Here is a 12,377-nt window from a genome sequence, read left to right on the forward strand (position 1 = left end):
TGCTTAGCTTTCCATTTCTACGCTCTGTGCTTTGAAGAGCCCTAATTAGACACCGCTACCCTAGCAGCAGTGCAATTCACCAAAAGTATTTCACGAAGAAATGACAGTTTGGGGAATAAAAGGAATTCTAGAGAACTAGGAGAGCTTTCCAATGCGTTCATTGTTGAGGTCAATCTCTAGCCTCAGAAAAGAAGGCATTTTCTATACTTTTAAGGACACACAAGAGCAAAAAGGCTTCTTTTGAATTGAGTAACTGAAAGCCTACCTGGCGTAGGTTCCAACTCAAACCCAACAACCGCAACAATATTTCGAGACAATTAATGACTAACAGCAACTCTAAAACATCTCAGAACACCTGGCTCCGAGGAAGCCTTCCATAAAAAGTAACTGAAAAGTGGTCATAGTGATCACTTATACTGAGATTTGCCACTTTGGTAGATTTTTCTGAGTCTGTTGTTTATTCTGTGATAAGGTCATCTGCCTAAACAGTTGTTAGAGTAACAGGAGATTTACTCTTGAAGTGCTCTCTGGGGCTTCTGCTTCTCCTGCTCCTGCCAGTGCTGGTAAGCTGGACACACAGCACAGTGGCAGGCAGGTCTGCCTCTTCCATTCTCCTCTCAGGCTTACATAAATCTCAAGCTCTAAGCTGGACACTGTTAAAAAAGAAAAAGGAAAACAAAAAGAGCACAGAGGAATGTATTATTAATTAGAAGGTAATTACAAATAGTTGATCGGTGATTCAGCATTTTTACTCTGATTGCCAAAACTGGCTACTTGGATAATTATTATTATATCTACTCAAATAACTGTGAATGAAGGTCTGTCTGTCTCCTCTAAACAGTCGAGGTTTTATTCTTGGATGGAGCCAGATAATCAGAGAGTTATGTTGTGTTATTTTAACTCCTCATAGAATCCCATTTGATGAAGCACACTTTGGCTAATACCACCAGGGACTTGGAAGACCTGCATGTGACCCTCAGCATCGCATGCCTCAGTGACCCCCAAGTAGGGGAAGCTCAGGAACCCAGGTTTAAATGGAGGGACAGCCACATATGTCTTTTCTGAAAATTTACAAGAGACATTTCTCCAGGTAAACTGTGCTTCATCTGGAGGAACCTGTTTTTACTTTATAGTTCTATAAGTCTGTCCTCATTAAATGTTTAACTTGTGTTTGGCACATTTGTGTTTAACAAATATCCATAGACTGATTGGGCCTCCCATGCTCTGGCTACACCAGCTAAGAGATGAATGTGTTCCTGAGAGAATCAACTCCTACAGGCAGATCTGACAGCTTTGCTCTGACTCCAACCTTCACTTTGTTTTCTGGGGTTAATTTTATCTTTATTCATTTATTTCTTCATTCCACCCTTAAACCACTTACACCCTTTCCTGGAAAAGCAAGCTGGGATAAAAACGTTTAAGATCTGATTGCAAAATTCCACAGCTAATGATGACACTATGGCCTTAGCTAAAATGATCTTAAACTCGTCTGCTTCCTATTTCTCTTCTGCCATTCTCTCAAAACAATCAGTGAACTTATTTTCTAAAACTCTGCTCTCAAAATGTGCTATTAATTTACTTTGACCCTACTTTGAACTGGCTGCTCTTCAAAAGCCGGGATGTCTCAGTATTTATCCCTCTGTGTAGGTGCACAAAGAACCACATACAGCAGATCAGTGGTGTAGCTTCTCACAGAGCTGGTGTCATTTTGGAAGGAGAATGACAACGATCAATAAATTTTGAATTGTGAAAACAGGCTGGGTACTAATTTAGAAATACAGTGTGGGTAAGAAAGAAAAGTTTATTAAAAAGAATGAAATAACGCCATTTGCAGCAACATGGATGGACACAGAGAGTGTCATAGGGAATGAAGTATCAGACAGAGGAGAAATACTGTATGACATCCCTTATATGTGGAATCTCAAAAGAAATGATACAAATGAACTTACTTACAAATCAGAAAGAGACTCACAGTCTTACAAAACCAACCTATGGTTGCGGGAGGGTGGGGGGAAGAGATCATTAGGGAGTTTGGGAAGGTCCTGTACATACTGCTATATTCAAAACAGATAACCAGCAAGGTTGTATCCATTGTACAGCACATGGAGCTCTACTCAATGTTACCTGCCAGCCTAGATGGGAGGGGTGTTGGAGGAGAATGGATACAAGTATAGGTACTGCTGAGTCCCTTTGCTGTTCACCTACCACAACTAGAACAACACTGTTAACTGGCTATACCTGAATACAAAATAAAAAGTTTAAAGTTTAAGAAAGACATGCTTTATTTAAACTGAAGTACAGTTTTGGGGATAAACTGGTGTGTTACAGGCAAGATGGAGGGTAAGAGAACTATGAACCCGTGGCTGTCTGATACCTGATTTAGCATCAAGAATTCTCTTCCCGACTTCAGTGGTTGAGAATCTGCCTGCCAGTGCAAGGGACATGGGTTTGATCCACACGCTGCGGAGCAACCAAGCGCATTCGCAGCAGCTACTGAGCCCGCACACCTAGAGGCCATGCTCACAGCTAGAGAGGCCACCACAGTGAGAAGCACACGCACCGCAGCTGGAGAGTAGCCCCCACGCGCCGCAGCTGGTGAGTAGCCCCCACCCGCCGCAACTGGAGAGTAGCCCCCACTCGCCGCAGCTGGAGAGTAGCCCCCACGCACCGCAGCTGGAGAGTAGCCCCCACGTGCCGCAGCTGGAGAGTAGCCCCCACCCGCCGCAACTGGAGAAAGCCACGAAGAGCTAGTGCAGCCCAAAAAAAAAGAATTCTCTTCCCAGTTAAGTGAACACTGCTCTCCTGCTCTCTGTTACACTTCTCTCCAGGACTGAGAGAGAGAGGCTCTAACAATATTTAATTCAGTGCCTCTAAAACTAAACTAAGTGCACACCAGGATTATTTCTGCCCTGGTTTGTTTCCTCTCTCTTTGCAACCTGTAGGCTCTTGCCACAAAACAAACTTACGATTCTAAGACCTTTTAGAAAAACATCAGCTTCCTTACTAGGATCCTAACTTTTTTTTCAGTCTTTAATTTCCTTCCATATCTTTCACCCAAAATAATGATGCTGTAAACACCATGGGTGTGCATACTGTGTAAAACACATAAATGCACAGTAGGATGACAAGGAGAAGAGAAAGTAGCATGGATACTCAAATATGACACCCACTTCTCTAAGTGGCTGTCAAAACATTTGGATCAACTAGAATGCTTTTCGTAGACTCTTACTTTAGAAACAGAGCATTAATTGACACTGAGAACTGTCTTCTTCTACAGATATTTTGCTGTAAAGTATTTGTGAAGGGATTTGATGTGTCTTATCCTCTGAAGAGAAGTACATTTAACTTAATGCTGACACTCCCTGTTTCTCAAAGAACTAAAGCTTGTTCCAACCAAAGGACTCCAAAGTGCTGTGCAAAAGAACCCGGATTGCTAGATATACGGGCAGAGAAGGAGGGGAAGGACTTACTATGAAGTAAAAAAAGGAAAATGTGAAAAACAGAACAGCATGATCTCATCTGTATAAAACCAAAACAAAACAGCACTTACCCAATCACGAGAGACCTGTTTATATCTGCCCAGTGTGTGTTTCCCCATGCTCTGCCTGCCTTCTGCCCACGTCTCCTCTCCTCGGGACCCTTGTGTGTTTCAGGGTAGATAAACCCCATCTCCCACCTCGGGTGGGTGGATGACTCAGGCCTGGTGGATCAGACAATCCCGTGACTATTGAAGAAGCTGTGTCAGGAATGGCTGCTTCTTCCCCCTGAGGTTGCTAAGCTGGCGACACCGCCGGCGGCCATACCACCTCAGTGAAGAAAAAGCCCAAACACAGGAAAAGCCACACAGAAGGGAGCAGGATCGGAAACTGGAGACGGAGCCCTGGAAATCCTCTTTGAATTCCTAGACCAGGCTGTTGTTAATTACACAACGCAGTATAGGACCTTTGCAGTGTGTTTTAGGGTTGAGGAAGAGCCTTAATTCAGTTTAAACTAGATTTCTGCAATTCTCGGTGGAAAATTTCCTAATCCAAGACCAGTCAGAGAGAGGTGCAACACTGCTGGCTCTGAGGATGGAGGAAAGGGTCCAAGCGTCAAGGAATGTGGGCAGCCTCTAGCAGAGGGGAAAAAAGGAAGTGTCTTCTCCCCTTGAATTCCACAAAGGAGCACAGCCTTGCAGAGGCCTTGATTTTAGCCCTGCGAGACACATGTTGGACTTCAACAAAACTCACATGCTCAACGCTCTGTGGTGACCTAAATGGGAAGGAACTCCAAGAAAAAGTGGATACATATATACCTGTGGCTGATTCACTTTGGGGTACAGTAGAAACTAATAACATTGTAAAGTTAACTACACTCCAATAAAAATTAATTTTTAAAAATTAATTAATGAAAAAGCTGTAAAATAATAACTGGTGTTGTTTTCAGCCTCTGAAAATAATTTCCAAGTGTAGGAAGTTTCTAGAAGGATTCTACAGTTTTATCTCTGTGGAATGAAAATGAGGGTGGGAGGGGAAAAGTAGGGATACTTTATAATTTTTTAATTAGAAATACGCATTATATTAGAGCAACCCTTGTGGTTCATATGGTAAAGAGTCCGCCTGCAATGCAAGAGACCTGGTGGGGAAGATCCCCTGGAGGAGGGCATGGCAATCCACTCCAGTATTCTTGCCTGGAGAATCCCATGGATGGAGCAGGCTGGGGGGCCACAGTCCACGGAGTCACATAGAGCTGGACACAACTGAGTGACTAACACACACACATGCATTATAATGGACTTCCCAGGTGGCGCTAGTGGTAAAGAACCCGCCTGCCAATGCAGGAGACATGAAAGACTTGAGTTCGATTCCTGGGTCAGGAAGATCCCCTGGAGGAGGACATGGCAACCCACTCCAGTATTCTTGCCTGGAGAATTCCATTGACAGAGAAGCCTGGCGGGCTACAGTCCATGGGGTCTCAAAGAGTCAGACACGACTGAAGCAACTTAGCACTCATAATATTAAGTAAGTGAAAAACTAATTTTAAACGTGGTTAAGAATGGAGTCCAAGGGGTCTCAAAGAGTCTGACACAACTTAGTGACTAAATAACAACCAGGAATGGAACCAGAGTAAAAACCTAAGAATCTCAGGAATCATCACCCACCCAGGAGAATCAGAATACCAGCTGCTTTCCAAATGCAACAGCACAGCATGGATGTGTCTTGTGAGGAATTCCAACTAGTATCATTAATTGCACTAGTAACACAATGGTGAGCCAACGAGCCAACACTTGCATAGCACACACCAGGTCAAACCAGATCCTTCCAGTCTGGTTCCACTGGACCAGACAGCAGGGGCTGGAGCGTAACTCTCAAATGCATTCTAGAAGCTGACTTTGAAGGCAGGGCTGGGGGAGACAGACAAGAGAAGCCAGAATAGTAATTGGCCTACAATTTAGCATACTTTTCAATAGAAAAATCAACAAATTGCCAACAAATCACTATGCTAATGAAGAATCGCTCTGCTCTGCAATGAGCATTTAGCAGAAGAGAAAAGACAACTCATTTATGCCACTCTGTAGAGCAAGCTGCCATTCCAGGGGGTCCCCTGCTGAATTTTAATGTGGGGAAAACAGAAACAAGGAGAACTGGCGGCTCTGCTCATGTTCCTCTCTGGTGCTCGAGCCAGAACGCCAAACAGTGAGCTGGCTGGGGGGCAGGTTGGCGGTGGCTTTCAACACCCACGCAGATGCCACATTCAACATGCCCCTCTCGAAGATTTTCAGAAAGGAAGATATCTACCCCTCCCTCTCAACAACTGACTTCCACTGAATTCTCTGCTAAATTCACTTCATTTTACTTAGACAAGAGAAGTAAGTCAGGTACATTCTGCTAAGCTTACTGTAGGGAGGAGACATACAGAATATATATTGGCTACAGGTAGAATTCCTTTTAGTTTGTCTTGAAGTCTATACCCAGAAGACAATGGCCATGAAACAGTGTAGCCCGAGCCACTTCACTGCTGGGCAGCCTGGTCCTCCATCAAGAGGGACAGGAAAGCTGAAGCAAAGGCCATTATCTATTTCAAGGACACGTCTGCTTCCAATCAACAGGAGAGTCCTGTTTCTACTTTCCTCTTTTTCTCCACCTTCTTTCCTACCTTCCTCCTCTTGGTTTAAAAAAGATATGGCTAAAGAAGAAAAATACCAAGACCAGAAGCATAGGCCAATACATCACACTTAAAGGCTATGAATAAAACATACTGGAGACGCAAACACTTAAGTCAGATCTCTTTGGCCTTTTCCCATTTATCTACCAGGAATAAACGGAGATCAATTTCAGATTCCAATTGAAAGTCTAAAGGTTAATTCAATAATTCAGGTGGAAAATTTATTTCAAGTATAAAATAGGATTTAAGATTGTCTTTTACTCTAAAAGCAAAATTTTAAAGTATTCTCAGTTTATCAAAGTGGTTAAAGTAATTGCAGATTTTACCTGCAGTAGGTAGAAGCATATCTTTGAAAAGATTTCAATGCAGATTACTACTGCAGCCTATTCAGAAACCCTGGAAACAAATTTTGAAAATGCTTTTGAATGATCTTCCTGTGTATGTGTATCTCAGTTCCTTCTTTCAACTTCCTACAGTCCAGTTATGGGCTTCCCAGGAGGCTCAGTGGTAAAGAATCCGCCTGCCAATGCAGGAGACACAAGAGATGTGGGTTCTAGTATTCTTGACTGGAAAATTCCATGGACAGACAAGCCAAGTGGGTTACAGTCCATGGGGGTGTAAAAAGTTGGACATGACTGAGTACGCATAGTCTAGTTAGGATCTAAGTCCCTCCCCTATGAAAAATTAAAATTTTCAACAGCAATATTAAACTGATCATTCCTTGACTATTTGACATAAATAAAAATAACACTTTGAGTAACACCACAAAACTGACAAAGCATTTTATCTAAATATGTCTGTATCTTTGAGTTGGCCAAAAAGTTTGTTCAGGATGAACTTCTTGGCCAACCTAAGAACTGTGTGACATATGTGGAGTGGAGATATTATTATCTTGCTTTACAGATAATAAAAGAGTGAAAATATCATTCCCCTTATTTCCTGAAACATGCCCCTCTGACAGTCACCTGCCGACACCTAAGAGTCAGACTCGTTGCTCAGCAGCAAGCGACGAGTCACTTACCAACACACAGGATGTTGAAACAGAATCCTTGAGAAGTCGACTTGTTGACCAGCTGGTCGGGGAGACTGTCAAATCCAACATGGCCAGAAAGGGATAAGTTTCGAAGCTCTTCATTCTGGAATGTCAGAGGGGAAACATTTGAGAACCCATGACAACGCCCCCTGGGCACCCCTCCCTCTCCCATCCTCTCTTCTTGGCACGTGGGGAAAAAGGCGACCCCTCTGTGCCCACTCCCTCCATGGCTTCTACACAACTGAAGCTACCAACTCTAGAGCCATACTCTTTCCACAAAATCACAGCGACTTGCAAAGCACACCGTCTCCCTCCCAAGCAGCTCAGGTATGCTTATCGGTGCCCCAGTTCAGGGGAAATACGCCTCCCAGAGGCAGCTGATACCGACATGCTCTAAGTGACACCAAAACTCCAGTCCTCTGACAGCCTCAAGCGCGCAAGAAAACTTTTCAACCCAGAGGGAAAAAATAAAGGACTCTCTTCCAGACACAGGAAGGAGCTTTCAGAAGCTCACAGTGGAGGATGCATTCCTGTTACTATGCAGAAATTCTGTAACCACCATATTGAACACATTGAAAATGGCGCAACACAGGGCTTGGTTCCTTCTCTAGCGTGAACTGGACAGGTTTGGGGGGCCTCCTTGCTCTCCCCCACAGGCTCTGCACTCCCCACGCCTGCTCAAGAGTCTACTGAAGGAGAATGGGGCTAAGGTAGTTAGCATACTTTAAAAGCTGGGTGACTTAGGCTGTATTACTATATGGTGCTAACTTCCTCCACTACTACTCCACTCCACTATCTACTACTGCAGGCAGGAATCCCTCAGAAGAAATGGAGTGGCCATCATGGTCAACAAAAGAGTCCGAAATGCAGTACTTGGATGCAATCTCAAAAACGACAGAATGATCTCTGTTCGCTTCCAAGGCAAACCATTCAATATCCCAGTAATCCAAGCCTATGCCCCAACCAGTAACGCTGAAGAAGCTGAAGTTGAACGGTTCTATGAAGACCTCCAAGACCTTTTAGAACTAACACCCAAAAAAGATGTCCTTTTCATTATAGGGGACTGGAATGCAAAAGTAGAAAGTTAAGAAACACCTGGGGTAACAGGCAAATTTGGCCTTGGAGTACAGAATGAAGCAGGGCAAAGGCTAATAGAGTTTTGCCAAGAGAACACACTGGTCATAGCAAACACCCTCTTCCAACAACACAAGAGAAGACTCTACACATGGACATCACCAGAGGGTCAACACCAAAATCAGACTGATTATATTCTTTGCAGCCAAAGATGGAGAAGCTCTATACAGTCAGCAAAAACAAGATGAGGAGCTGACTGTGGCTCAGATCATGAACTCCTTATTGCCAAATTCAGACTTAAATTGAAGAAAGTAGGGAAAACCACTAGACCATTCAGGTATGACCTAAATCAAATCCCTTATGATTATACAGTGGAAGTGAGAAACAGATTTAAGGGACTAGATCTGATAGAGTGCCTGATGAACTATGGACGGAGGTTCATGACATTGTACAGGAGACAGGGATCAAGACCATCCCCATGGAAAAGAAATGCAAAAAAGCAAAATGGCTGTCTGGGGAGGCCTTACAAATAGCTGTGAAAAGAAGAGAAGTGAAAAGCAAAGGAGAAAAGGAAAGATATAAGCATCTGAATGCAGAGTTCCAAAGAATAGCAAGGAGAAATAAGAAAGCCTTCCTCAGCGGATCAATGGGATCAATGGAAAGAAATCGAGGAAAACAACAGAATGGGAAAGACTAGAGATCTCTTCAAGAAAATCAGAGATACCAAGGGAACATTTCATGCAAAGATGGGCTCGATAAAGGACAGAAATGGTATGAACCTAACAGAAGCAGAAGATATTAAGAAGAGATGGCAAGAATACACAGAAGAACTGTACAAAAAAGAGCTTCACGACCAAGATAATCATGATGGTGTGATCACTCACGTAGAGCCAGACATCCTGGAATGTGAAGTCAAGTGGGCCTTAGAAAGCATCACTACGAACAAAGCTAGTGGAGGTGATAGAATTCCAGTTGAGCTATTCCAAATCCTGAAAGATGATGCCGTGAAAGTGCTGCACTCAATACGCCAGCAAACTTGGAAAACTCAGCAGTGGACACAGGACTGGAAAAGGTCAGTTTTCATTTCAATCCCAAAAAAAGGCATTGTCAAAGAATGCTCAAACTACCACCCAGTTGCACTCATCTCACACGCTAGTAAAGTAATGCTCAAAATTCTCCAAGCCAGGCTTCAGCAATACATGAACCATGAACTTCCAGATTTTCAAGCTGGATTTAGAAAAGGCACAGGAACCAGAGATCAAATTGCCAACATCCGCTGGATCATGGAAAAAGCAAGAGAGTTCCAGAAAAACATCTATTTCTGCTTTATTGACTATGCCAAACCTTTGACTGTGTGGATCACAATAAACTCTGGAAAATTCTGAAAGAGATGGGAATATCAGACCACCTGACCTGCCTCTTGAGAAACCTATATGCAGGTCAGGAAGCAACAGTTAGAACTGGACATAAACAACACACTGGTTCCAAATAGGAAAAGGAGTACGCCAAGGTTGTACATTGTCACCCTGCTTACTTAACTTCTATGCAGAGTACATCATGAGAAACACTGGGCTGGAAGAAGCACAAGCTGGAATCAAGATTGCAGGGAGAAATATCAATAACCTCAGATATGCAGATGACACCACCCTTATGGCAGAAAGTGAAGAGGAACTAAAAAGCCTCTTGATGAAAGTGAAAGAGGAGAGTGAAAAAGTTGGCTTAAAGCTCAACATTTAGAAAACTAAGATCATGGCATCTGGTCCCATCACTTCATGGGAAATAGATGGGGAAACAGTGGAAACAGTGTCAGACTTTATTTTGGGGGGCTCCAAAATCACTGCAGATGGTGACTGCAGCCATGAAATTAAAAGACGCTTACTCCTTGGAAGGAAAGTTATGACCAGCCTAGACAGCATATTCAAAAGCAGAGACATTACTTTGCCAACAAAGGTCTGTCTAGTGAAGGCTATGGTTTTTCCAGTAGTCATGTATGGATGTGAGAGTTGGACTGTGAAGAAGGCTGAGCGCCAAAGAATTGATGCTTTTGAACTGTGGTGTTGGAGGAGACTCTTGAGAGTCCCTTGGACTGCAAGGAGATCCAACCAGTCCATTCTGAAGGAGATCAGCCCTGGGTATTCATTGGAAGGAATGATGCTAAAGCTGAAACTCCAGTACTTTGGCCACCTCATGCGAAGAGTTGACTCATTGGAAAAGACTCTGATGCTGGGAGGGATTGGGGGCAGGAGGAGAAGGGGACAACAGAGGATGAGATGGCTGGATAGCATCACCGACTCGGACGTGAGTCTGAGTGAACTCCGGGAGTTGGTGATGGACAGGGAGGCCTGGCGTGCTGCGATTCATGGGGTCGCAAAGAGTCGGATGTGACTGAGCGACTGAACTGAACTGAACTTCTTCCACAATGCTCAGTGCATTCTGTGGGTATTGGAGATCATCTGTAAAACCCTTCCTTCCCAGGGAAACAGAGGCTACCTATGGTCCTTCAATTAAGAACCACAGTTATGGTATGGGATTCCAGAAACTAGTTATTGAAAGTCTTCCTGGTGTCTGGCTATGTTGCCAATGAGCTTTATACTCAAGATACTGAATTTGGGGTAAGAAAACGAGCCTCAGAGTTCCATTTTTAAATAAAGAAGGGAAAACCTTGCACAGAATCAATTGGTCAATAGTTTTTAAAAGACGGTCTTCGTTATCCTCCTCTGTGTGTTACACAATAATGAGAGTGATGTCTTTGAATACTCAGACTGAAACTCCATTTCCAAGTCGTTTCAATCACTAAAGAGAAGGAGAAACGTGACTCCCTAAATGTTGGGATTTCAGTGCAACGTTTTATGGACAAAATGACGTCTAAGGGCCTTGCAAGCACTAAAATTCTGATTCTGTGAAATACGGTTGGAAACCACCACCACTCCCCCTGAATACCATGGTGGCAGCTGCAGGTTTGAGGTCACTGGTACAGAGAACAGATGCCGAGGCTATGAATAGCCTCCTTGAAACCTGCCAGCAGTGAATATGAGACTCGAGAGTGGGCTCTCATCCTTGACAAGGATGGCCTGGCCGACAGCGCACCCAACAGCTTGGGGAGCGGCCCCTGGGGGGCAGCAGCTCTGGTATCTGGCCAGGCCTCTCAGCACCACCACGGGGCCCCAAGGCTACCACCTGCCCTTTCCTCTCCAGATACCTCAAAGGTTCAGGCAGCAGGTATTTTTAGGGTGTTTACCACATCCGCCAAGACTGAAGGAGAAGATTTGAAACAAGTCTGGGTTATATTTAGAACTCTTTCCATTCAGCGGCTGCTGTGTAGCCGGCGAGAAGACACCATCATACCAGCCTCTTTCCTGATGTACCACCGCCTTGAGCAGGCAACGAGCAGCAGGAAAGGAGACCAGGCAAGGAAGAACTATCTCCCTACACCCCCTCTCCTTTTTTGCCACAATAATTCTTTTAATTTCTGGGGCGGGGGAGGAAAGAGTGGTTTATTGCTCTGGATTCTGGAGGGTTGTTGGGTTTTTAGATTCAGATATGCACCCAGGAGCCAATCCGGGGAAAGAATCAGAGTTAGTAATTATAGCTCTCATCCCAGAACCCAATGCTCAGCATCTCATATTCTCACCATTTCCAAAACACGAGAAACCACCCACACACCCACTGAGTATTTTTGTACCCACTGAAAACCACATACAAAATGAAAGGTTATAAAACAGTTTGGTCTTAAATTTTTTTTTTACTTTGAATTTATGTCTTCAACATCTCTGTCTTCTTTGTCATATAAAATATGTAAATTTTATAATGCCACTTCAAAAGTCCATTAAAGGACTGCCCAACATTAAAGGAATCTTGAGGGCTGTTGCCCAGCAGTGGGTGATGGGGCAATGGGAAATGGGAGGCTCCTCCTTTGGTTCACGAACAGGCTTAAACACTAAAATCAACTGCAGGATATGTGAGGGGAGTCTATTTAACTCATACACAGCAGCTGAAATGAATTCCTGCACTCTGCATCTCATAGTACCATGCCTGTAACTTTATGCCTTAGCTGCCTAGACCCAAAGAATGTGTGTGGGGCTCGAGTCTAGATATGATCGCGGGGAATCTCAGATATTCTCATGTC

At 43.8% G+C, this 12,377-nt stretch overlaps 1 protein-coding gene across 6 annotated transcripts in view; it reads right to left on the minus strand.

The window, feature by feature from the left end:
- Positions 1-12,377, minus strand: part of SEPTIN11 (septin 11) — a 138,382-nt gene that overhangs the window by 39,847 nt on the left and 86,158 nt on the right. For all 6 annotated transcript variants that reach the window (XM_086405204.1, XM_086405203.1, XM_086405207.1 and 3 more), the window contains exon 2: positions 7,166-7,280. In XM_086405204.1, coding sequence (XP_086261330.1) covers positions 7,166-7,280 — 115 coding nt within the window. The remainder of the gene's footprint in view (positions 1-7,165; positions 7,281-12,377) is intronic.

The sequence above is a fragment of the Bos grunniens genome, chromosome 6 (genome assembly GCF_055505025.1).
Source record: "Bos grunniens cultivar Pamir isolate PY7600 chromosome 6, Bosgru_T2T1.0, whole genome shotgun sequence".
In the NCBI taxonomy this organism is placed as follows: Eukaryota; Metazoa; Chordata; class Mammalia; order Artiodactyla; family Bovidae; genus Bos; species Bos grunniens.